Source organism: Mugil cephalus, chromosome 14, assembly GCF_022458985.1.
Source record: "Mugil cephalus isolate CIBA_MC_2020 chromosome 14, CIBA_Mcephalus_1.1, whole genome shotgun sequence".
NCBI classification, from domain to species: domain Eukaryota; kingdom Metazoa; phylum Chordata; class Actinopteri; order Mugiliformes; family Mugilidae; genus Mugil; species Mugil cephalus.
The window spans coordinates 23,472,294-23,498,352 of NC_061783.1; the positions used below are offsets into that span (position 1 = coordinate 23,472,294).

Consider the following 26,059-nt stretch of genomic DNA (forward strand, 5'->3'; position numbering starts at 1 on the left):
CTCCATCTCTGATTCTGCTCCACGTCACTTTATTCTTCACACAGTGACGACGACAACGAATAGTCACAATCTGCTTCTCCTCGACTTCTCGATGGATTAAACCTGAAAAACAAACAGGAGGAAACTGTCAGATACAGGAGGTTCAGTCTGGTCCTGTTAAAAGATTAAAAACTACAACTTTAATAGAAGATGTTATTTCAACATTAGCTTTTATTATTATTCAGGTGTTTTTGTCGTCACCTTTTTCCGTCCTGCGTGACACAGTTAAAAATACAGTCTGCAGAACTTCAACACGAATATCTCTAAAGTAAAGTGGAGGTTTGATGTTTGAGAAACAGAAATACTTTGATGCTCTTACCTGAGGAGATCACGGTCAGGTTCACAGCTGGTTTATCATCACACAGATAAACTCCAGAGTCAGAGATGTCGGCTTTGAAGACGACCAGAGATTTATCAGCTAATGAACTGAATCGTTTGTGTGGATCTTTAATGTGTTTTATGTCTCTGTCACCATCAACCGTTAGAATATTAATTTTAACTCCATCTCTGATTCTGCTCCACGTCATTTTATTCTTCACACAGTGACGACAACAATCAATAGTGACTGTCATCTTTTCTTCAACTGCTTTATGAATTAAACCTGAAAAACCAACACAATCAGATACGACTTAAAATTCACCACTGACCCAGAACGCACCAACATCTCCATAAAAACATCGAAACGTGTCTTTAAATGTTACAAAACTCATCTGACGGAACATTTAGAATAAATGTGAAAGGTTCTTACGTGCAGTGACGCTGGAGGCCAGAACAAAGAGGAGCAGGCCACTGTAGATATTCACCCTCATCTTAACGCTGTCTGAAATAATCTAGAATCAGACCTAACCTTTTAATTGTTTAGGCTCAAACAGGAAGGGTGCGTCTATGCGTACATTTTCCAGAAACATAAATACACGTCTAAAGGAAACCACTGTGTCTTTTTATGGTGATGACTGTTTCCGGGTATCTGACCACATCAATATTAGTCACCAGCAACAAATGACGTCTTGTTTCTAAATCTGGATCATGTCCCCAAGTCAACAAAAAGCAGTTGATGGTTCAGATCCAGTGGTAGGTAGAGATCCATTAGAGCAGGGCCGTCAAACTCATTTAGTTCAGGGGCCACATTCAGACCAGTTTGATCTCGACACTGACGGACTGAAGTAAATGGTGGAAAATGGTGGATTATTGCCTTATTTTTGGCTGGACCAACCAGGCAAAACATTTGGAATTTTACAGACTGTCAAAAACCATCAGAGGAAAGGAGGTGTTTTATAGCATATTAACCAATGAATAATGACAACTGCAAATGTTTCCCTTTGTTTTATGCAAAGAAGTACAGAATGTTTTCATTTAATGAACAACCGGACAGTTCTTAAGAAAAACAAAGGGAAGTTTCACTTCAGAGTGAATGTTATGTCCACAACTCTCACGAAAACTGCGTGAACCCTACAAATAGGAGTTACTTTAATTGGAAAATTTTAAAAACTGAGAGCTGTTATTTGACACCCGTGCATTAGAGACAGTAGCTGTTACAATATTCTACTGACCACATGGTGGCGCTGCTGCTCATTTATGCATTTACACATTTAAATTAATTACAGGAACACAGGAGCTCAGAGATGGACCAATGAGACCACACTTCAGAACGGATTCAGACATTTTCACTTTTTAGTAATTTTATTTAATCTTACTTTCAGTTTTTCCATTTTCATTCCAGAAGAAGTAAAAACTTGGTAAAATATAAAGAGATAGAGACTGAGGGTCTGCAGGTTGTTCATCAGCTTGAACCAACACAAACCTGCCAGGAAACAAACAGAAGACACAACAGAAAACACTGGTTCCCATGAACAGTCTGGATCAGTCTCATCAGTTCAGTCTTTACCACTCTGGTTTCTGTGTGATGGGGGATCAGGGATCAGTTCCTCTTTCTGCTGAGGGTCTCTTCTGGTTCTGGATCTGTCCAGCTGTGAAAGACAGAGAATAAAACCTGTTTCTAGGTCTTTTACTCCTCATTTAAATCATCATAAATGTGGTTTAACTGGTGGGAACCTGTTATCAACGTCTGCACAACATTTTCTAAAACTACTTCTTCAGTTCCAGTGGTTTCTGATTGAAAGTTGGACCATGGAACAAGAACCAGTGATGAGGTTGTTGGTGCAGATCAGAGCCCCCATGTGGACATTTATAGAGCTGGAACAGTTGAACAGTTTAAATATATGTGTGTGTCTTCCAGGGGCTCTACCTTTCCTCCAGGTGGCAGCAGTGATGCTGATCATGGTGAATAAGTAGATCACTACGACCACAGTACGAACACACACTGGCCACAGGTCAGAAGGAGCTGGAAGACAAAGACACTGCTGAAATAATCTGTCATGGTTCAAAACACAATACTGAAAAAAACAAAAACGACTTGGTGCAACTTTGTCTCTTTGTTGTTGTCATACCTGAGTTTTCCAGAAGGGGCGCTGTTGTGGACGTAAAACCAACCAAAATACAAATCGATTAAAAACCAAACAGGAAGAAATAAACTCAATATTATGATAAACTTAAAGGTGACAAACAGTTTGATACAGATTCTTTGTTGTTGTCATACCTGAGTTTTCCAGAAGGGGCGCTGTTGCGAATGTTGGTGTCTTTTTTCCTTTTGTGTAGAAATAGTCAAAACTTATGTTAAGGCTCATGTATTTAAAACATTTACAAGTTCCAGACATATAACAATTACAGGTTTAAAGCACAGACTAAGCTTTAAACTGATGGTGTTCACATAAGAAAGTGGAATAACAACCTGAGGAGATCACGGTCAGTTCCACAGCTTCTTCATCATCACACAGATAAACTCCAGAGTCAGAGACGTCGGCTCTGATAATGACCAGAGATTTATCAGCTAATGAACTGAATCGTTTGTCTGGATCTTTAATGTGTTTTATGTATCTGTCCCCATCAATTGTGAGAATATCAACTTTAACTCGATCTCTGATTCTGCTCCACGTCACTTTATTCTTCACACAGTGACGACAACAACGAATAGTCACAATCTGCTTTTCCTCGACTTCTCGATGGATTAAACCTGAAAAACAAACAGGAGGAAACCGTCAGATACAGGAGGTTCAGTCTGGTCCTGTTAAAAGATTAAAAACTACAACTTTAATAGAAGATGTTACTTCAACATTAGCTTGTTTTATTATTATTGTTCAGGTGTTTTAGGGTTTTTCTTTTCCTGTGCTCAGACCTGTGTTCTCTCTGTGTGATGACTCAATTGTTGTCGTAGGTGAAGGTGTCGTCACCTTTTTCCGTCCTGCGTGACACAGTTAAAAATACAGTCTGCAGAACTTCAACACAAATATCTCTAAAGTAAAGTGGAGGTTTGATGTTTGAGAAACAGAAATACTTTGATGCTCTTACCTGAGGGGATCACGGTCAGGTTCACAGCTGGTTTATCATCACACAGATAAACTCCAGAGTCAGAGACGTCGGCTCTGATAATGACCAGAGATTTATCAGCTAATGAACTGAATCGTTTGTCTGGATCTTTAATGTGTTTTATGTCTCTGTCGCCATCAACTGTGAGAATATCAACTTTCCTTCCATCTCTGATTCTGCTCCACGTCACTTTATTCTTCACACAGTGACGACAACAATCAATAGTGACTGTCACCTTTTCTTCAACTGCTTTATGAATTAAACCTGAAAAGCCAACACAATCAGATACGACTTAAAATTCACCACTGACCCAGAACGCACCAACATCTCCATAAAAACATCGAAACGTGTCTTTAAATGTTACAAAACTCATCTGACGGAACATTTAGAATAAATGTGAAAGGTTCTTACCTGCGAAGACGTTGGAGGCCAGAACAAAGAGGAGCAGACAGATGTAGACATTCAGCCTCATGTCTGAAATAATCCAATCGTCAGACCTCATCTTTTTAGTGTTGAGGCTCCAACAGGAAGTGTGCGTACCACACAAGCTACCACACCTAACAACTGTGTTAAAAATATTTGCATTGTGTTGATCAGATGAAGTCTAAGAAGAGCAGACGCATTAAAACATGAAGTAGTGTCCTCGGCCCAACCAGCAACGTCTCTGTAACACAACCAGGTGCATCTGACTTTTTTAAGAGGATACACATTCCCCGGATCAGTAATTAATTAGTAAAAGTTGATGTAAGATTCAAGAGTCATTATGAGAACATAACAAAACGCTTTATCATTTAATGTTGAGGCCATGTGGCATCTGGGGGCCAGAAACAAATTCATAAAGTTTAGAAAAAGTTTACGATCAATCTGAAACTAATCATTTATGAAGAGGATGGATTCATGGGAAGCCTTATGTCTGCATGCCTGAATGTATAAGAACGAGGATGTTCCTTGTAGATTATATTCCGCCTCTAAGTCGTAGCGTCTATCTTCTCATCTGCTGCTGAGAAATATCTGTGTTGTTTGACCACAGAAACCGACGGCCTCCACCCCATGGTGCTGCTCTGCTATTTATACATGCAGTTGTGAAAATGAAAAGACCCATAATGCATTTTGTGCCTCACAGATCTTTAGTCTCTTAGTTTAGTTTCATGTTGTAGCTCAAACTAAACAAACCTTGGAGTAAAATGTTGTTTAAAGGTAGGTTAGTGATTTCATACAGAGTCTATAGGTCTGTCTGCAAAGAAGGAAAAGACAAGAGACAAATCTGCAACTCAAAACCAAAATAATGACTTATTCTCCAGCTGTAAACCTCAATAATAACAATCAGTGTTTATTTTTCCTCTTATAGCTCTGAGTAAATATGCAGATCCATATGATTATGTACTCCAGCTTCCAAATACACAAGAGAACCAATAAATAAAAAGCAGATGGAAGTTTCCTTGTCACTAATTAGTGATAAGAATTAAAAACACCTGCTCCACCTGCTTTAAAACCAGGCTGCATTAGAGGCGCTTGTCCTCATTCACCCCCTGACTGCTGTTATGTAATAACTCCCACTCTCCACACCCCGAAAATAATGCATCAAAAATAACACTCCCACCTCCGCGTGACTGTACTTTAATAAGTTATAGCGTTCTGTTCGCGTGGCCGTGCAGAAAGACGTAACTTTGTCTTTTATATTAATGTTTTAACAGAAAGTATGTCGTGTTATTTTCTTCCAACGCCTGAATAAACGTGATGTTCACCTAAAAAAAAAATGTGCTGATACGTGATTGGCTAGCGCGTTTGTCACTTCCGGGAACACCTCATGCTCGATGGCTGGTTTTGCCTGTCAATCAAAAAAACGCGACCATTTGATTGGTCTGAATCACCGTTAAACCCAGGCCTCAAAGTCCCTCCCTTAGCAATAACCTATTGGTTAACTCAACTGTCAATCACACGTATCTGGGCTGTGATTGGCTCTTATTCCGGAAGTGGGCGTTTTATTAAAGGGAAAAAAACGTTTCCTTGTCTGACATATGCGAAGCGAAAGGAAGCGGAGATACAACGACTGGAGAAAAATAAGTGGAATATAATAAATATTAGCTCTCCTTTAACATAAACGCCTCGTGAGTTCTGAATATAAATGATATCCGAGGCTATTATGGCTCGGTTAGCTCGATGCTAAGGCTAGAGGCGGTGCCGTGTAGTTCGCTGTTATCGCTATCTGATTCCTATCTGGACGATGGCTACGGATCTACTGTCCGACCTGGATAGTCGCTTCTTCGCCGATAACCTCCTGACAAGCGAAGACTGGGGTGAGTTCACACCTAAAACGTGTAAAAGTGGCATAAAACAGAGGATAAAGCTGGTCTCCAGCGGCTGCAGCTAGCAGGCTATGATAACAGAGGGGGTGGGGGTGATTCCTGCACACACACCGGCGCCCATCGAGCTCGTTTAAGGGCTAGTTCTCAACATTTAATGCCATTTACTGGACATTAAAACGCGTATTTGTGTGTTGGGTTGTGTTACACGCGGTCTCAGTGTTGCTTCCGGATATGTCGGTGGGAGGAAACGTGATTACACATTAATACAGCCACATGTCTCCTCTCAGCCTCGCTCCATTAGCTCCCACTGACATGTTTTCAGCTAAAACACAAGAAACGTCCATTATAGTCATTATAATCATCATAATCAGTTGAGTTATTAATGTTATAGTTATTATAATATGAAAAAGCAGCTATTTCACCACCAGGAAGGCAATAAAAGCCACGAATTAGAGCGCAAAACTAAACAAATCTGCTTTCTAACAGGTTATAATGAACTATTTCACACAAAATAGCAATAAAAACTGTGAATTAGAGCACAACAATAAATATATAACATAATTAGACTTAGATAACCTTTAATGATCGACAAGGGAAATTACTTGGTCACAGCAGCTTAAAAAAGAAACACTCAAAAACCGCTAGTAAATACAGAGATCTATCAGATTATAATCAACTGTTTCACACCAAAAATGAACAGCAATAAAGTCACATCTGCTGTAAACGGGGGAAGAAGATGAAGGAGGAGAAAGAAGATAGAGATATGGAAGAGAGGAGGACGATAACTTCAAACTTAAAGAAATAACCAGAAGCTCAGAGTTAAATGTGTCTGAAAGTCGTCGGTTTCCCTGGTGTCGATTCAAGAATTTCTCCATAAACATTGATCTAGGGCTGGAACGTATGACCACAAAAATATATATCACGGTATTTTTCAAAGATTCTGAAGGTATCATGGTATTTATTTATTTTTTTATGATTAGGTTTAAGGACAATATGCACATACATTAAACAGTGTCAAAAACATGAATAGTTGTGTGCATCGGATTTCAGATTTACATAAAAATACAAAACACAGACCCACAGGACGTGCAGAGATACCGACGACACCGTGCTACAAACATTGCACATTAAATACGATCTAAAATCTGCTCCTGATGTAAAAGTGATTTTGAGCTTCAATATCAACAGTGGTACATCAGAAATTACAGGATATATTTTAAATCGTGTTGGTTCATTGACCCTGAAAAGAAAAACATGACGACAGCAGCAACGTACTTAATCAGGGCTGACAAGATTGATTATTTAAAATGTATTTTTTTTGGCTACATAAGTTTACACGTTTTGTGCAGGTTGTCAGATTAACAACTGAGCTGGTTCCGTTCTTTTACGGCCTTATATGAGAAAGCTGACTTTTCATGTATAATCAGGTGAAGACATCATTTCTACAGGTTGAGAGAGGAATTAATGCAGTAGACTGACTAAAGATGGACTATTTCACAGTGATGAGTAAATATTGTAGAGTAATTCCACACTAGTAGTAAAACCCGGGTTAGCACTGCCTGAAGTAAGAGGAACAAATGTGGTTTAATTTACTATGACATTTATTCATATTTACTCATATTAAAACCGTTATGTCTGTAACCGTCTGGGTGCAACATTTTGTTTTCTCATTCATAAAAAGCTCAAATTGGGGACATTTCCGGGGACGTTTTTAGCCGGGGGACAAGTCATACAAAACCAGGACTGTCCCCAGAAATAGGGGGACGTCTGGTCCCCCTAAAAACAACAAACAAACAAACAAAGAACTGACACAGCCTTTTTTTGGCTTCTCGTTCATACAGTCCATGATACTTTTTATCTCATCATAGTGAATGAACAGAATATACTGGACCTGGACACCCACCATGAGTCAACATCTCTTCATCTCACCAGCCTGTAGTCGCCACTGACTGTTGGTTTGAGGCGTCGGGGGCTGGAGGGGTGATGACATCATTGTGTTCATATCAGGTGTCCACATGAATGGGGAAAAAAGAAATGTGTGCTTACCAAGATTTCACCAAATTTTTGTATAAACGTGGCCTGAGGAAGGTGAGGTCTTTTGCTTACGGTTGCGCAGCTGCGAGTCGTGTCAGCTGGCAGTAGTTGAGTTTGAGGCGGTCTGTGTGCGTCTTTGCAGTGAGCTGAGTGAGCGCAGTCGGCGCAGTAGGCAGGTCTTGAGGTTGAGCACGTTTGATGAGTCTGTGCAGGTCTGGCAGTCTGTGCGTGAGTCAGTTGAGCCGTGCGAGGCGTGTTGCAGGTGGCGAGTTGATCAGTCTGTGAGGGTCTGTTTGCTTTACGGTTTGAGCTGCAGGTCTGTGCTGCAGGTCTGTGCTGCAGGTCTGTGTTGCAGGTTTGAGTTGCAGGTTTGAGCTGCAGGTTTGAGCTGCAGGTCTGTGCTGCAGGGTTGAGCTGCAGGTCTGTGCTGCAGGTTGAGCTAAATAGGTTGATTACTTTAGATCACGAGAACTGGGTTGAGATAAACTCAACTGGAGGAAACACAAGGAAACCAGCAGAGTACTGTGATAACAGCAGAATTCGATATCTCATTCAGAATTTTAAATTCACAGAGTTTATCTTCTATCCGACAGATTAGTCTCATCTGTTTTACACCATTATCACCTGGTTTTATTTGGCCTATAAAACTGATCGGTTCGTCTGTTTAATCACAGGACAAAAGTGTGTCAGAGCAACAGTAACTAAACCAGGACTAAGAAATCTGTCGTGATGAAACACCTGCTCTCTCCACATACACTCAATAAAAACCTGTTTGCTCAAAGTGTTTCAAAGTCCAGACTCCGTTCAGAAAACCTGCAAGGCATGATGGGAGAAAAAGACGAGGCAGGTCCTCCTCAGTCCGCTGGCGTCCTGCTCGTGACACATGTAGATGTGAAGGTTAAATGACACCACGGCCATTAAAACCAGTTTTATTTTAATTATAGATTCATTTTAATGCCACTGATGTGAGTAATGCACCACATGTTGTTGCTGTCGCAGCCCAAACTCAGCTTCACCGTGCAGCGTCTGAACTGACACAGTCTTGGTCTCCTCGGTTCAAAAAAAAACAAAAAAAACAATTGTACAATATTTACATTTGGGTGCAAATTTGACTTTAAGGTAGGTGAAGGTATGAGATGTTAATAACTGGACAAATATCTCCTCCAGGCTCATTTAGAACAGAAATATTGTGATTAATTTGCGTTAATTACGTAAAGCCTCTAGTTTTTATTTAATCTGATCCTGTCCCCTGAGTAAACTGTGAATAAATAATGAATTTATTATCTATTCTGTGACACTGATCATAATATTAACTAACAGAGCTTTAAAACCACGACTCAACAAGTGTTTAGTTTGTGGCTCAGCTGCAGGTTCTTATTTAATACGATGATAAATAGGATAAATATCTAAACGGAGAAGAGGAAGTAGAACATTATTTTATCATGTTTGTAAGAGAAGCTACAAGAGACATTAAAACATTAAGGACCTGAAGGAGCAGGATCCAGAGAAGAGGCTGTAGATTATAGAGTGTGGTTGGTGCAGTCGTGGTGGAGATTCATCCGTTTACATGAGAGAGAATATGGGAGATTAGACTGAACCAAAGCCGTGGAATCAGTAGATCAGCTTCAGCATCAGTTTGTCCTGTAGTTTTCTGCTCTGATGATCCACAGAAACACGTCGTATCTGAAAGATGTTAGAACACGACATATGAAAGTAAAAAACCTAAATGTGGTTTCAGAACGTTCCTCACTGTGACTGTAACAGGAAAGTCTCACATTACATTCAGTCAAGACTTAAATCCTGACGCCCATTTATTTCCACTTCAGTCACTTTCAGCTCAATGTGTTGGTGACATTCATTTCCTGTAGTTCTTCATGAAATATATAACATTAGCAGTATGCAGAGATAAAACTACAAATGAGACCTGCAGGTAGAACTGTGCACAGGTTTGAACCGGCTAAGTTTATTAAAAGAAGTCTTTAAAAAGTGTTTATCTTAAACTTGTTCAAACCTGCAGAAACATAACAGAAACATAAGATTCAGTTTAAAGTAAAGAAAAGTAAAACGGCCTCGTATGAGGATGTTCTGTGAACCACAGTCTGATCTGACGTTGTGTCTTGGGACTGATTTACGTCCTGAGAGACTGAAACGAAGCTCTGAGACCAGTTAGTGATGATGATGATGATGCTGGTGATGACGATGATGATGATGTTTAACCCTGTGTTTCCTGCAGATGCCTGTCTGTACCAGTGTGAGAGCATGGAGGAGGGAGAGGACGCCGACTTTGGCCGAGGGCTGAAATACGACTCATCGGTACGAACACAAAAGAAAAGAAAACAAAAGAGAGGAAGAGAAGGAAAGAGAAAAGAAGAGCAGGGCTCCTCCTCTGCTCTCAGCTCCACTTTCACACAGAAAGAGAAATGAGAGAAACGTCCGAGTTATTTCACCCTGCAGCTGATAATAAGGAGAATAATCCTCAGTGTTAAACCCTCCACTCTCAGATAATAATAATAATAATAATGATGATGATGATGATGATGATGATGATGATAATAATAATAATAATAATAATGATAATGATGTGGAATGAAGGAGGATCAGTGTTCATGTTTACAGCTCTTCTTCTCCTCCTTCTTCTCCTTCTCCTCCTCCTCCTCACGTTCTGTGTTAGACATTTTAAATCATACTGATCTTCTTCTTCTTCTTCTTCTCCTCTCAGTTTGATAATGACCTGGTGTTGACCCTCGACCCTGACAACCCCACGTCTCCATGGAGACACCTTGACAACAACCTGCTCACAGGTAGAACACATGAGGCGCCTCATTAATTAATTAATTAATTAATTAATTAATTAATTAGAGATGAGAAAGAAAGAGGAGGACTTTTATTTCAGCATTTATTTATTCATTAGTAGTTTATTAATGTGTTGGTCTCTTCTCTTTTTTATTTTCTAACTATTATATATTGAGTTTATCACCTTCATCTCTTCCCCTTCTCATTCTCGTTCTTTTTATTTTTGTTCTTCTTCTTTTAAACGTCTTCTCTTTCTTCTTCTTCTTTTTCATATCCTTCCATATAAGCAGCCAGAAACATAACGTCCTCTTCACAGTCTGATGTTAAATATCTTTTTGTTTCTGTGTGAAGGCGACGCCCCCGTCATCAAGAATGAAATGACAATAACTCAACCGCTGCCTGTAGAAATGTGTAAGTGTCCTCTGAGTTTGTCCAGACCTGCGTCCTCATGTTGTTTCCTTATAAGCCGGTTAACGTCTGTTTGTGTTTGTGTTTGTGTGTGTGTGTGTGTGTGTCTGTGTGTGTGCAGTGTTCCAGGTGAAGGCGGAGCCTCCGTCTCCAGCCTCCTCCCTCGGGTCCGACTGTTCACCATCATCATCCCCGGACCCTCAGGTTCTTCTTCTTAACGTCCTGATGCTCCTAATGCTAGCGTACCTAATAAACTGGCCACAGGAGCTGTAACTGTAAATGTCTCCTCCTCAGATCTCGGTTAAAGGAGAGAACCCTCCGACTCCTCCCTACATGTACGGAGACGTCCTGTCTCCTCCTCTGGGGTCCATGGAGGTAACCGTGGCAACGTCGGCGGTACCTCCTCCTCCTCCTGCTCCTCAGGCCCAGATCCAAGGAGTCATCGGGGGGATTCAGCCTCCGGCCACAGGTACGAAGCTTCAGCCTTCAGACGACTCCTCCGTTCATTCAGGGAGAAGAAAGAAAAACAATCAATCAGTCAGTTCAGATGGATGGATTTTATGAATCCAGAGGTTCCAGATTTGCAGGTTTTAAAAAAACAAGAAACAAAAGACGATGAAAAACGATTAATTTGCATAAATGAAAATAAAAATCCACCTGAGGATTAAATTAATTAATCGATAAACCCAGTTACTTCCACTATTTTCTGTTTTGTCCTCCTAGATGTTACTTATATTTTAATTTGATTTCATTTTAATCTTATTTTATCTGTCTTCTGTCACTGGTTGCAGAGATCTGCAGGGTTTCAGGGCGTGTCGTTTATTTAAAATATTAATCCAAGGATTTTAACACGCACGGAAAACAAAAGACATTTTAAGGAGACATTTAGGAGATCGTTTTCTGACGAGATGATGCAGGAAGTTGTGAAATTAAAATAAAAATCTGCCGAGGGTTTAGTGAATGGACGTGTTTGTTGGTGCAAAGCTTTGTTTTATAACCTGGTTTATAACATGAACACTGATGTTTAATTGAGATTTAATTGGATTTAATTGAGCTTAAATAGTTTGGAGCTTCATCGTGGATGCGAAAACATCTAGAAACTACTAAAACTGTCTTTATTATAAACCGGAGGGACAGTGGAGAACCTTCGTCTTCCAGGAAGAAATGGACAATGTGAAGGGACTTTAAGGGACTGAACAGAAAACCACTAATCAGGGAGGACAACCGGGAGCAAAAAGGCTCCAGTCTGATAGGGAGCAGCACAAAGACTCTGGAGACTTTCCGTTGATTAGTTTCTGCTCCTCTGAACTCTGCTGCTTCTCTTCGTTCTCACACATGATTTGATTAAAACTACGTCTCTGGGTTTTAGTCACATGAGTCGGGACGAGGAGCTAATGCTTGTTTGCATGTCCTCGGTTCACTGCTGTCTGTCCCTCTGCTTCCTGGAGGCTGGGACACGGTGTCGTGTCTGCAGACTCGTCCCGTCTCTCTCCTGGTTCTGTCTCTGGGTGACCTGGTCCCGTCTCTGTCCTGGTCCTGTCTCTGTCCTGTCTCTGGGTGACCTGGTTCTGTCTCTGTGTGACCTGGTCCTGTCTCTGTCCTGTCTCTGTCCTGTCTCTGTCCTGTCTCTGGGTGACCTGGTCCTGTCTCTGTCCTGTCTCTGTCCTGTCTCTGTCCTGTCTCTGGGTGACCTGGTCCTGTCTCTGTCCTGTCTCTGTCCTGTCTCTGTCCTGGTTCTGTCTCTGTGTGACCTGGTCCTGTCTCTGTCCCGTCTCTGTCCCGTCTCTGTCCCGTCTCTGTCCTGTCTCTGTCCTGTCTCTGTCCTGGTTCTGTCCTGGTTCTGTCCTGGTTCTGTCCTGGTTCTGTCCTGGTCCTGTCTCTGGGTGACCTGGTCCCGTCTCTGTCCTGGTTCTGTCCTGTCTCTGTCCTAGTTCTGTCTCTGTGTGACCTGGTCCTGTCCCCTCCTGGTTCTGTCTCTGTGTGACCTGGTCCTGTCTCTGTCCTGGTCCTGTCTCTGTCTCTGTCTCTGTGTGACCTGGTCCTGTCTCTGTCCTGTCTCTGTCCTGGTTCTGTCTCTGTCCTGGTCCCGTCTCTGTCCTGTCTCTGTTCTGTCTCTGGGTGACCTGGTCCTGTCTCTGTCCTGGTTCTGTCTCTGTGTGACCTGGTCCTGTCTCTGTCCTGTCTCTGTCCTGTCTCTGTCCTGGTTCTGTCTCTGTGTGACCTGGTCCTGTCTCTGTCCTGTCTCTGTCCTGGTTCTGTCTCTGGGTGACCTGGTCCTGTCTCTGTCCTGGTTCTGTCTCTGTGTGACCTGGTCCTGTCTCTGTCCTGTCTCTGTCCTGTCTCTGTCCTGGTTCTGTCTGTGTGTGACCCGGTCTTGTCTCTGTCCTGTAGTCCTGTCCAGCTCCATAAAGGCCAGCTCCATCCTGAGCACCAAGCCTCCCATCCAGCCCAGACCGGTGTGTGTCGCCGCGCTGCCCGTCCCCCAGACCCCGACGCCGGCCAAGACCCTCATCCTGCAGGGCCTCCCCTCCATGGACCAGACCAGACCGGGTAGGAGCAGAATCTGGTCTCTGATCTAAACCCTGAGTCCAGGTGGACGTGGTGCATTAACTCCGTCTTCCCTCCTCCAGTCGTCCTCTCTCAGTCCGTCTGTCTCGGCTCGGCGCCGGCCATCGTCAAGATGGAGCCCGTCTCCCCCGGCAACCCCCAGCACTGCCCCAGCCCCACGGTCCCGCCCACCAGCAAACCCATCGTCCCGGCGACCACGGCGCTGCCCGGCAACAACTCCAGTGACATTGATGTGAGTTTGATCCAATAATATCCACAGCTCTTTATTTTATGTCACTCGTTTTATTTCATTTATTCTTATTTCATCAGTTCTTACTTTATTTATTACAGACAAATGAAAATAACATTATATTTTTGTGTTCATGTTTATACTAAAAAATCTTTTCTCAGTAGTTTTTATTTTCATTACATGTTGCTAGTTGTTGAATGAACAGTTTATTATTATTATTATTATTCTTCTGCGGATGCAGTGGCTGATGTCCACAGCTCTTTAAATAGTTTTAAATCGACTCTGTCTCTCCTGGTTCCGTCCAGATGAAGGTGCTGAAGCGGCAGCAGAGGATGATAAAGAACCGGGAGTCGGCCTGCCAGTCCAGGAAGAAGAAGAAGGAGTACCTGCAGAACCTGGAGGCGCAGCTGAGGGAGGCGCAGCAGGAGAACGAGCGCCTCCGCCGGGAGAACCAGGAGCTGAGGGAGAGGCTGGCCGGGAAGGAGGTATTTATTTATCTATGTATTCATTTATTTATTTATTTATCTATAGATGGAAGGAGGTAGGTTAGCGTTGATTAATAGACGTGTGATGAGCAGGAAGTAGCCGAACATTTAGCTTCGTTAGCATCAGTCAGGCCTCAGGTAAAGGTGACGTCTTCATCTGTGTCACGGGACGATCCAGGAAACTTTAAAGTGACTCTCATCTGTAGCAGCCGGTGGTTTGAGGTCTGGTCCAAACCAAAACCACATCCTCCTCATCGTCAACGGCACACGAGAACTAGAACTAGAAGAACTAGAACAAGAACTAGAACTAGAACGAGAAGAATTCAGACATTTTCACAAAGTTGTACCGCCGTCCACAACCAGTAAACATCAGAACCTTCTGGAAATAAATGAATAAACTGAGCATGAAGTGAAACAATGAGTTGAACCCTGAGAGAAAATGTTGTTATGGTGTTACAGAGATATTATTTATTATATAGATATTAGTTAGATTTGAAACAGAACCAGTTAATGGATGAAACCAGGAAGAAGTGAAGTTCCTGTGTTCACCCTGATTAATGAAGAACGAGCTGGAGAACATGTTGAAGGAACTCAGATACAGATCTGAATCATTATTAAATATTAAAAAGTAAAATCTTTCCCTCTGCCCGTGTGGTTTTCAGGGAGGAGACTCTGCAGGAAACAAGAGAGCGGTTTGTGTCATGGCCGTCCTCCTCTTCATGACCTTCAGCTTCGGACCCGTCAGGTAGAATTCATTTCCTGTTTGTACAAGTGTCACAAATAAAACTTTTCCATCGTTTCCACGTTATTGTTCTGTTTCTGTTCTGCTGATCCTGTTGACGATTAGCTTCAACAAGGCTGCAGCTAATGTGGATCCTAATGAAACAAACAAACAAACAAACGTCGTCCTCTGTCTTCGTGTCCCCAGCATCACAGACAGGAAGCTGTCCACGGGTCTCCAGGACGACGCCATGTCCTTCACAGGACGGCGTCTGCTGGAGATGGAGGAGCAGCAGCAGCAGCAGCAGCAGCAGGCGGAGGCTCAGCCGCCGCCCAGAGCCGAGGACAAGACGGAGACGGAGGAGGACGGAGGAGACGAGAGGTGGAAGAGAGGAGACGCAGAGAGATACGCTCCAGAGTCGTATCAGTTCAGGTGAGACCGGTTCGGTTTATTCACCTCCTCCACCTTCAACACGTTTAATACGCGGAGGCTGGAGGCTGCACATATTATAACCTGGATCCTCAGCAGCTCTCACACAGTCTGCTTCACGTCATCCAGTTTCATCTTTTTCATAGCAAACCGTTTGGTTTTAAACGTGTTTTTAAATGTGTTTAACACCTCGAACAGAAACGCGTCGTGGTTTAATGTTAGTTCTACTTTTAGGATTAAACACAAAGCGTTTTATTCAAAGACCAGAGACGTAGCGTCTTTGCTAACCTGACAGACCTCACGCTGCTGCTTTTATTTGCCTCATCATGACAGTTTGGTCCATTTATTTGTATTTATAGTATTTAAATTAATATTCTGTTCAGCTTGCACGTCGCAAAATTCCTTAAAATAAAAAAGGCACCGTTTCAAAAGTAAAATAAAGACTAAAATAATCCTCTGTAATTATAGGTTCGCTCTCATTAGAATCTGTGTACATCCCCTAAACAACCACATGAAGATGGAAACCAGGCTACGAGGTGCTGACTAATCAGTCATTTCTGTAAACGAGCTGTATGAAAGGGGATCTCCTGTGTTCTCTCCTACCTTCAATTAACTGTCCCCTCGTCCTGCACCGTCCCTTAAATAAAAACTCACCTTAAACTCAGTGTCCTGACAAGTTTCACTGCTTTCAAACAAAACCTGCAGCAAACTGCAGTCGCCTGTTGAACGTGTTGAGTCCTCGCGTGTCTCACTGTTCTCATGTGGTTGTTCTTGTTTATTAACTCGCCTCTAAAAGGAGCCGCTGCTCTTTGTTCAGGCTGCGTTTGTGAATAAGAAACTGTTCGTTATTGCCTGAGTAAATAAAGGTTAAATTAAAAAAATCCTGAAATGTGTTTTTCCTGAAAGGTGTCTGTCCTCTAGCAGCTCCTCTGGTGACAAAGCTCTAAATTATCTTAATTATATGACGCAGTCTCTCAGACCCGAGGCTGGAATCTAGAAGCTTATATTCACACAGGACAGAAGTTAGGAGCAAGATCTAATTTATAGATGGAAGATCATAGTTTCACTGGTAAACTTTGCAACTAAATGAACATAATTATTATAGAAAGAGGAACTTATCTTATATAGAAGATATTTTATTATAATTATCAGGTTTTTCTTTCTTCAAAATAACCTCGTCTGGTTTTAACAACAGCATGACATATACGAGTTATTCATTCCACCAGAGATATTTAAGAGTTAAAGTGAATAATGCAAACTGTGATTCGCCCCTAAAACTAAACCCTTCTTCTTCTCTTCTCAACATTAACGTTCACCTGAAGGTAAACTGATTAAAACGGTTCATGTTTGCAGCAGTTACAATGTGTTCACAGCTTCTCTCACCAGTCAGAGGAAGCAGCTTTACTCAGAAACTCGTTAAACCTGCAAAGAGCTGCAGGCCGACGTGTTTCCAGACACGTGGAGGAACCGGTTCTTTCTGAGTTTTAGCTGAAACAACCAGTTCCTGGAGAATCTGACGCGTCGAGCGTTTGTGTCGTTGCAGGAACCTCAGCGACGTGTTCAGTGACATGAAGGATCTGGTTCTACAGGACATCGACCGCTACTTCACGTCCTCGGACTGTCGCCAGTTCAACCGCTCAGAGTCTCTCAGGTCAGTCCCGGTCCTGGTCCTGGTCCTGGTCCCGGTCCCGGTCCTGGTCCTGGTCCCGGTCCCGGTCCTGGTCCTGGTCCCGGTCCCGGTCCCAGTCCTGGTCCTGGTCCTGGTCCTGGTCCCGGTGAACCACCCTCATATTTAATGCTCTCTGCACGGTCCCGGTTCGTTCTGTTCACTGACAGATAAAATCCTGAATATTTGAGACGTTGGTGAATGTGTCCTCTGAGTCTGTCGTGTTAGTTTTGAGCTGTGATGATGAATAAACATGAATAAACTGAAGCGTTGTGTCCTCCAGGCTGGCGGACGAGCTGAGAGGTTGGGTCCATCGGCATCAGATCGACAGGAAGAAGTCTGGAGGGAAACCCAAGATCGCCAAGAAGGCCAAGATCGCCCAGGTGAGAGCTCGTCCTCGTCCTCGTCCTCGTCCTCGTCCTCGTCTCCGTCCACTCAGGTTTAGAGTCGGTGTTGACGAGTCGTGTGTTTGTTCCTCAGCAGAAAGCTCAGCTGAGGAAAACCAACTTCTCCAGATATCTGCCCGTCCAGACCCACCGCTCCATAGAGAGGTACGAGATCTCAGACAGAAGCTTTTATTAACATCACAACCAATGAAAAACACGGATGAAGGGGTCAACTCCAACCAATTAAACGTATTTCTGTTCTTTCTGATGGTTTCCAGCCTAAAAACGGTTTAAAAACCACCAACCACCAATATAATTAAACAGATGGTTTGGAGCTTCTTATTGGATAATTAGTGAATGGGTGATTACCTTTCACTAATAAGTGAGGCTAAATGTCTTATTTCCACCATTGACGTTCCTATAAATGTTATTAATATAGTAAAAGGTCCTCACTTAAATATTCCAGCGTCTACTTCCTTTAAATATCTTAAATGAGCTGTAAAATGCTTTGTAGCCCAATCACCTCATCAGTCATGGAGCTGTGTTTACCTTCTCCTCAGTCTCTGTGTTCATCCATCACTGTTAAAAGGTGGAAATTACTCAGAAAAATTATCAATACTCAGAAATAACTGTATTAGCATTATAGCATTAGCATGCTAGCCATAATAACTTAGTATCTACATGGACATAAATTACATGAACACATGGGTTTCACAGTATATATGATGCTAGCTGCTATTTTTCTAAGCCTTTAGTCTAGATAACTAGCTAGCATAAGGCTAGCATGAGGCTAGCATAAGGCTAGCATGAGGCTAGCATGAGGCTAGGCTAACTTCAAACTTCATTCATTTGTAAAGAGATCAAGGTTCACATTAATGATGGTGTGACTCTTTTTTTCTATATAAAATCTTAACAAACGTCAAAGAGACATTGACATTTACCTCATCACATAATAGAGAGAAACCAGCTGACGTCCAGTTCTTCCTTTTAATCTTCTGCTCCATAACTTTCTCCGTTTTTAACTTTTAATCCAACTTTATTCTCTGTTGTTGCCACTTCTCTCTGGGTGAACATTGGTTAGATGTATCTAACATGGGGCCCATGAAACATGTGACCTGCTCTGAACCAATCAGCATAGAGGGACAGTTCAGACGCTCTGTTCCTGGGTTAGACTCTTTATAATATACGGCTCTGGGAGAAACTGGGCTCTGTCGCCCCCTAGTGGTGCAGTGGTGTAACTACCTCTCTGGTCTGTACAGTCAGCTGCAGGTCCTTCCTGGTCCTGAGGTCACCTACAGCGACTTCCTGGACGCCATCGACCGCAGAGAGGACACCTTCTACGTGGTCTCCTTCAGACGGGTAAGAGAACAGGAAGTAATGTGAGCGGCCGCGTGGCGTGGTGGGATCACATGACCTCATCGACCACTTCCTGTTTCAGGACCACCTGCTGCTGCCGGCCATCAGCCACAACAAGACGAGTCGGCCCAAGATGTCTCTGGTGATGCCGGCCATGTCTGTGAACGGTGAGAGGCCAGTTTCAGTCACGTTTCTGATGATACATGTTAGTTAAAAAGGAAACTCATACTTCTTTACCCCCCCCCGTCCCCAGAGAGCCTCTATAACTCCTCTCAGGGCTACGAGATGATGATGCAGGTCGACTGTGAGGTCATGGACACTCGAATCGTCCCCATCAAGTCGTCCGCCGTCCCCCCGTCCCTCCGTGACCCGGCCTCGCCTCCCCCCTCCCCCCACCACCACCATGGCCCCCACCATCACCACGGCAACCACACCTCGCTCCGAGGACGCCACGCCTCGTCTCCTTCCTCCTCCTCGTCCTCCTCCTCGTCCTCGTCCTCCTCCTCTTCGCCGTCTCCGAGGCAGCCTCTTCCCGCCCGCCGCCGCCCCGCCGCCGAGTATTTCATCGGACAGTAGGAGGGAGTCTGGAGAGGCGTCGCCATGGAGATGAGGCCACAGGACTGGAAGGAAGTGAATAAATTACCTCAGTGTGTCTTCAACAGGTAACGATTAGTCCTCTGGAAAAAAAAAAAAAGGTTTTTACCAGTTAAGTCTCAGTCTGAGGAAAATTAGAAGATGATGAGAGGAACAAGAAGCAACAAGCACTCTGATGTTTAATGGACAGGATGGATGGATGGAAGACGGGTAGACTGACAGACTGACAGACAGACAGACAGGTAGGTGGCGCTGCAGAGCTGCACGGTCCCAACAACAGAAAAACTAAAAGGTTCCTGACGAGGAACAAAGATCATGATTCAAAAAGAGTAAACGGTGACTGCAGCGTCTCAACAGTAACCAGATTACAAGAATCAGATTACTGGAATCAGATTACTGGAATCTGATTACAGTAATCAGATTACAGTAACCAGATTACAGTAACCAGATTACATGGGGCATCAGATACGAGGACTCCCATCGTTTTCGTGTTGTGATCAGGAGAGTAAATCCCCCACAAAGATTTAAAAAAGAGTGAGAAACATTTAATTTAAAAAGCGTTTATTTGACAGAGAAATAAAATAAAATACAGAAGAAGCACCAGATGAATCAATAGTGAAAAGAATTCTTCTTTTATTTCGTGAGGACGAGCTGTTTTTGTCACCGTTTATTACTTTTATTTATTTTATAAAACCTTTATCGACACGAGTTAAATGTTTGATTTAAACAAAGCTCTGCTCCACTACTTTTATCTGAGTTAAGATTTAAATCTAAATCTTTTCTCAGTCACAACAAACCAAGAGATTTGTAGAAGTTTCAGATTCTGGTTCATTTTGACCGAATAATCTTTCATATTTGTAAGAATTTACTTTCAGACGTTTCATTTTAACTGGAGCTGAAACAGAAAAGGAACATTTTTATATTTTTATCTGATTAACTGATCTGATCCCTCTCCCATTATTGTTTGGGTTATTTAATACTTGTAAATATCAGTGTAGATATTTAGTTTTTGTTTTTTTTAAATGTTTTTTTTCTTCGTCTTTTCACAGTAAAAATAATAAAACCAGAAAAGAATTGTGTTTTTTTGTTTTTTTGTGTTGTGGTGAAAATGTCGTCGTCTGTGGTCGTGGTGCGTTCATGGACCAACCAGCTTCACTCGTCCTCATCTGAACCTTTACTGGTTCATCTGAGTCTGAATAAATACGACAGATGTTTCTTCTATTATTATTATTATTATTGTACAGAATGAACTTGCGCTCTGACTGCAGAACACCACCCGTTTTATTTGATCATCACTTCCTACATTAGACGTTTGTTCTCGTCTTTGTGTGTTTTTTTTTTTTTTTTTAGTGTCTCAAACCTCCAGAACCAGCGAGGACGTTAATTTTAGTTTAAAAACTGGATTCAATCTAAACTAATTAATATCAAATCAGTCAGTAAACCAGCAGCTATGACTTGAGGATTTAATAATATTATTATTTAATTAGTTAATGAAACATTTAATCCACTCATTCACCTGGAAACATTAACGAGAAGCTGCTTTCATTTAAATGTGTCAGAAATGAATTGAGGTTATTTCATGATGGAAGAGTTGAAATAATTCATTATCTGAGGTTTAGATTCCCGACGTGGCCACTAGGAGGAGCCGTTCCCTCATGCTAAACTAAGCTAAGCTAAGCTAAGCTAACCGGCTGCGTTTATTTTTCCAGATTATTGACACGTTTTGTTTTGCTGCTCTGCACAAAAATCTATAAATCTGTTTGTTTTTTGTCTTTTTTATACAGAATTCACTGAATTTTTTGCTTTTTATGTAAAATACAAAGATTAAAAAAAATGGATATGAAGTTAAATTTGTTTTTTTGTTTTTTTTTATTGTCATTTTTTTGTTTGTGTTGTGGGGCGGGAGGTTAAACCACTTGTTTGTGTCTGGAGACTCATCTGGTCTGTGGCTCTTCTTCTGTGGATTTATTAAAAAATGATGACAACAGTTGAACTTGAACTAATTATTGTGTTTTCTGAAGCAGTTTATGAGCCACCGACCGGACCTGAGTCTGTTCAAAGCGAAGCTGTAAATACGACTTTTCTTTCTCTTTCTTATTTAAATGAGATGAAATCATGTAAATACTTTTGTCTTTGTAATTCTCTGCCTTTCACATTTGTAGGAAAGTGTCGGGTTTGATACGTAAACAATAAACGGACTGAGAGGAAACCTGGAGGTGGAAAAACCAACAGCGCTCTGGTTTCATTCATTCATTCATTTATAAAGCTTCAGCTAAACGCTAACGCAGATACAATGTTTTCTACCACAGAAGAAAAAAAGACGTTTCAAACTGTTAAATTTACTCTTTGACCTTAAATTTGTTCCTTTTTCAAAACACAAATCATCAATTAGATATTTATTGTTTAAAATTCAACTTTTTATTCTCTTTTATAAGTTCTTAAAGTTTTGTCTTTTTCATCTCATAATTTGATCATTTAATTATTAAAGTTTTAAGTTTATTAACATTTTAAGGCATTTTTTTAATACATTAATACATTTTGCATTTCGCTCCTAATTGATCTTTTTATTCATTTAATCATCACAAACGTTTTAATTGTATTTTTCTTTGTCTGGATCCAGGTGTATTTCTCTCTGTCTCCGGTCACAGGTGACCTCGGTGACGGGTTTAGGTTCCTGGTTTAGGTTCCTGGTTTATTGTGGAGCTGTAAACGTGGGCGCTGGGCTCATGGTGAAGGTCAGTGTGTGGTCACATGTTGCTGCAGGATAAAAACCAACAAATCAGAGGAAGAAGAAGTGAAGAGAAAGGACGGTTTAATGAGAGGAAAACTGAGCCACTGCCTCTCAGCTTATATTTAATCTTCAATCATTTTATTAATTGTTTACATTTAAAATGTGCTGAACGCTGTTCACACACGTGTAATTCTTCATTTAGCCGCTAAGGGGCGACAAAGTTCTTCATGAAACCTCAGTGACCTGAAGTCAGGCTGAAGAAGAAAGTGTTGATGTTACACAGAGAAATATTATTGGTTCTATTAAAAAATAATATTATAAAAATACATTTAACTAATGATTATTTTGACGTTTTATATTCAAACTTTCTTAACACGTAACGTAAACAAACAAATTCTCTAAATACAACTTTAAAAAAAAAAAGAGACAGATGATGTGAATCCAAAAAGTGTTTGTTAAAAATATAAATACTCATAAAATAAAACACATTAATTAGACTTTTATTCTGTACTTTGAGCTTAACACCAATACTGAACCAGAAGCAAAACAAATAAATAAAAGTAATAAATAAATAAATAAAATAATAATTTACAGGTGGCTTTTGTTTGTTTACTGTCATTTAAATGAACAAAGAAAGAAACCAGCTTGGTTCTAATATGCAGTGTTTCCAGGATTTGTTGTGTTTCCATTGGATCCAGGGCCAGTCTAAATAAATAAAATAATAACTTTAAACTACAGCACTGGAAAAGGTTTCCAATAAAATAAAAGTTTGTTTTTTTTTTACTCTCAACATCAACTAAACTCAAAAGAAAACAACAGAAAAAAATAATATATTTATTTACAGAAGTTTATAAAACATTCTTAATACTACTTTAAAAAAATCAGAAAAACATTAAAAACACAACAGCTTGTGCAAAAATATTGCAATTAAATAAATGTAAGAAAAACTTGAGTGCACAGAGAAATAAAACAATCCACACCCGGGAGTCATGAGCTTTTGGCAGCCATTTCCAAAATGGCCGCCTTCATGGACTTTCCCAGAAAAATATAGTTTATATTTTTGCTGACATTTCTGTATGAATATTTATTTTATTGAATCGACCAATAACGAATTCATGATTTATTCGTTTATTTGTGAAATCCTCTGGATCATAAAGTGGATAAATGATGAATCCAGACTATGAAGAGTTATTTCCTGTCAGGTGTAAAACCAGCGGGTTGTTGGTTCTAGTTCTAATTTGTCGTTAACAAACCTTAAAAGCTGAGGATTATCAGATTAAGTTTTCAAACTGAGCACACAGATAAAATGTGCAGACTCCTGGAAGAACTGAACCCGACTCCTGAGTTGTTTGTCTTTCTGCTGCGCTGAGGATTTGTTTTAGTGAAGCTAATGAGCGGATGCTAACTCTGGTTTTATGTGCTTGTTTATTATGGAAAATACATTCAGATGCACATAAAGTAGATCCACTCACAGAGCTGCTCCTGTCAGAACGTGATCTGTTAGACATTTCCTGAATTCATGAAAACATAATGCTCCTTGTTAAACTAATGCTCAGTAAAGAGCAATTAAAGGAGTTAAAGAGGAGTTTACGGCGTCTGTGGAAAGAATCGTATTTTAACAGAGAACACTGTTAATCTAATTTTATCCACAATATGTTCAGGGTTTCAGTTTGTTCACCTTCAAATCTCCTTCCTAGCCTCCCAGCTAACGGTAGCTATTTCTCACCCCCCAGCTAACACTAGTTCTTCCTAGCCTCCCAGCTAATAGTAGCTGTTCCTAGCCTCCCAACTCTTCCTAGCCTCCCAGCTAATAGTAGCTGTTCCTAGCCTCCCGACTCTTCCTAGCCTCCCAGCTAATAGTAACTGTTCCTAGCCTCCCGACTCTTCCTAGCCTCCCAGCTAATAGTAGCTCTTCCTAGCCTCCCGACTCTTCATAGCCTCCCAGCTAATAGTAGCTTCCAAGCCAATAGCAGCTCTTCGTAGCCTCCAAGCCAACAGCAGCTCTTCGTAGCCTCCAAGCTAACAGTAGCTTTTCCTAGCCTCCCAGCTAAAAGTAGCTCTTCCTAGCCTCCCAGCTAATAGTAGCTCTTTCTTGCACTGGAACATTTGTTTCTGCTTCTATCGTCAACTCTGAAAAAAAGTTCATATTCATGGTTTTATTGAGAATAAATCATATTTATCTAGAGAAAATATAAATCACTAAATAATAAAACGTGTTCCTGAGACACCTGAGCAGGTAACTGTCTGATCCTCTGTTCTCGTCATCGTTTCTTCTCCTAACGACTCTGGACAGAAGCTCTGAGTCGTTGTTTCGGTTGGAGAACGTTGATGATGAGATTTTCATGCGAAGCTCGAGAGACGGACAAAGAAAAAATGACAAACGCAGCCTCTCAGTGTCTATAAATGACTTTTACTGGAGAAGACAGACGTCTCTAACAGGGGCAGTAAAAACCTGTTCCATCCTGGACCGGTTCAGTCTCCACAGAACGTGATCTTCTTCGCTGCACAAGGTTTTTACTGAACTTCAAATGTCTGGAGGAGCTCAGGTCAGATTTCTAACTTAAAGAGGAAGAAGAGGAAAAGGAGGAGGAATAAGTTCAAAGTGGTTTAAAGGAAGAAAGAGGGAAGAGGAAGAGGAAAAGCAGGAAGTAGGAGGAGGAACAGGAAGGGGAAGAGGAGGAAGTCCAAAGAAGGAGGAGAACCAGGGTTCTGGGCCATGGATCATTGATAAGGGGGTCCAGACCAGTCTGTAGTCAGAGGGTCTCGTAGACTTATGTTCTTTTCTCCATTTTTTAAATATGGACGTTATTGTTTCCCCCTGGTGGTGAGTTGTGGTATTGCCATGAACCAGAAACCATCCATACACGTATTTATCTATTTATTCCTGAATAAATTGTCATTTAAGGCCTTTAATTCTGCTGCAGCTGTTTTTTAATCTTTAGACAGTCTGACATTTAAACCTAACCCTGTAATGAGAGAAGGAGCAGCGTTAGCGTTCGTTATCTTTGGCTGCTCTAAGTGTTTAATGGAAAAGGAGGCGGTGACGTCTGGAGGCTCCACCGTGTAAATCTGGTAAATCTGGTTCCTACTGCTCTTTAAAGAGGAAATGAAGTTTTTGTTTCTGCTCCGTTGAACAAAATGATCACGTTTCATTTTAAATGTGAAACACACGGCAACTCTGAACACGGCTCCAAGCATCTGGAAATATACAGTAGCCTCTATATATAAATATATAAATATTTAATACGTCAGTGTGCAGTAGACGGAGGAAAACATTTAAACTTAAAACAAGTGGAAAAGAGGAAGAACTAGAAGAAAATAGGTTTAATTAAAGAGTTAGGTTAAATGACGTTAAAGTTTCTTCTCATTTAAATTAAAACAGTTTCATTACAAGTTTAATTAGACTTTTATTCTAATTGCAATTTGAGTTTACTTTCAGAATTTTGTTTGTCTTCTGTTGTTTGAATCAATAAAAACACTTAATTTATTCATCGTTTATATATTTCATTTTATTTTCTGTCTGTTTGTCTACAGCACCGACACATTAAACATCAACTAAAAAAATAAAATAATAAATAAAATATTAAGTTTCCAGTAAAATAAATGTACTTATTTATTTTCTGACTTTAAAAATCAATTAAACTCAGATTCAAAACAAATCACAGGAGAAAAAAAATAATATCATTTAATTTAATAATTTTATTTACAGTTAAAAGTATATATTCTACTTCATAATAAATATTCTGCACATATTTCTTCTTGTTACTTTTTATCTGTAATGACTCTTTTGTGTTGGAGGTTTTGTTGAAATGTTTTTGTGGTTTAAACTTTTCCTGCAGAAGTCGTTTATTTGATGACGGAACAAACGTCTTCGTGTCTTTGAGTCTGTCT

At 41.0% G+C, this 26,059-nt stretch overlaps 2 protein-coding genes across 4 annotated transcripts; one reads left to right on the forward strand and one right to left on the reverse strand.

The window, feature by feature from the left end:
* Nucleotides 1-1,722: 1,722 nt before the first annotated feature.
* On the reverse strand, nucleotides 1,723-5,202 carry LOC125020268. Of its 2 annotated transcripts, XM_047605607.1 has the most exons (8): nucleotides 3,874-5,202; nucleotides 3,445-3,726; nucleotides 3,272-3,337; nucleotides 2,828-3,109; nucleotides 2,636-2,683; nucleotides 2,487-2,507; nucleotides 2,285-2,380; nucleotides 1,723-2,006 (listed from the first exon to the last, which is right to left on the reverse strand). In XM_047605607.1, the coding sequence occupies exons 1-8, from the start codon at nucleotides 3,962-3,964 to the stop codon at nucleotides 1,951-1,953; spliced, it is 942 nt and encodes a 313-aa protein (XP_047461563.1). In that variant the 5' UTR covers nucleotides 3,965-5,202; the 3' UTR covers nucleotides 1,723-1,950. The 2 variants fall into 2 exon arrangements, with proteins under 2 accessions (XP_047461563.1, XP_047461565.1); XM_047605609.1 differs by lacking the exon at nucleotides 2,487-2,507.
* Nucleotides 5,203-5,455: 253 nt separating this feature from the next.
* Nucleotides 5,456-21,666, forward strand: atf6b (activating transcription factor 6 beta). Of its 2 annotated transcripts, none has more exons than XM_047605723.1 (17): nucleotides 5,456-5,759; nucleotides 10,036-10,115; nucleotides 10,522-10,603; nucleotides 10,947-11,006; nucleotides 11,125-11,207; nucleotides 11,298-11,472; nucleotides 13,395-13,553; nucleotides 13,634-13,803; nucleotides 14,106-14,285; nucleotides 14,948-15,030; nucleotides 15,214-15,438; nucleotides 16,979-17,086; nucleotides 17,385-17,484; nucleotides 17,582-17,652; nucleotides 18,747-18,846; nucleotides 18,926-19,010; nucleotides 19,097-21,666. In XM_047605723.1, the coding sequence occupies exons 1-17, from the start codon at nucleotides 5,687-5,689 to the stop codon at nucleotides 19,417-19,419; spliced, it is 2,157 nt and encodes a 718-aa protein (XP_047461679.1). In that variant the 5' UTR covers nucleotides 5,456-5,686; the 3' UTR covers nucleotides 19,420-21,666. The 2 variants fall into 2 exon arrangements, with proteins under 2 accessions (XP_047461679.1, XP_047461681.1); XM_047605725.1 differs by having other exon boundaries at nucleotides 17,585-17,652.
* Nucleotides 21,667-26,059: the final 4,393 nt, after the last annotated feature.

Excerpts from the sequence above, each read along its gene's own strand:
- LOC125020268 (XM_047605607.1), bottom strand. The coding sequence starts at position 3,964 with ATGAGGTCTGACGATTGGATTATTTCAGACATGAGGCTGAATGTCTAC. Across the intron at positions 3,338-3,444 it reads CCTGACCGTGATCCCCTCAG|GACGGAAAAAGGTGACGACA; the intron begins GTAAGAGCATCA and ends TGTGTCACGCAG. Across the intron at positions 2,381-2,486 it reads GCCCCTTCTGGAAAACTCAG|CTCCTTCTGACCTGTGGCCA; the intron begins GTATGACAACAA and ends TTTGTCTTCCAG.
- atf6b (XM_047605723.1), top strand. The coding sequence starts at position 5,687 with ATGGCTACGGATCTACTGTCCGACCTGGATAGTCGCTTCTTCGCCGAT. Across the intron at positions 13,554-13,633 it reads CATGGACCAGACCAGACCGG|TCGTCCTCTCTCAGTCCGTC; the intron begins GTAGGAGCAGAA and ends TCCCTCCTCCAG. Across the intron at positions 17,087-17,384 it reads AACCGCTCAGAGTCTCTCAG|GCTGGCGGACGAGCTGAGAG; the intron begins GTCAGTCCCGGT and ends TGTGTCCTCCAG.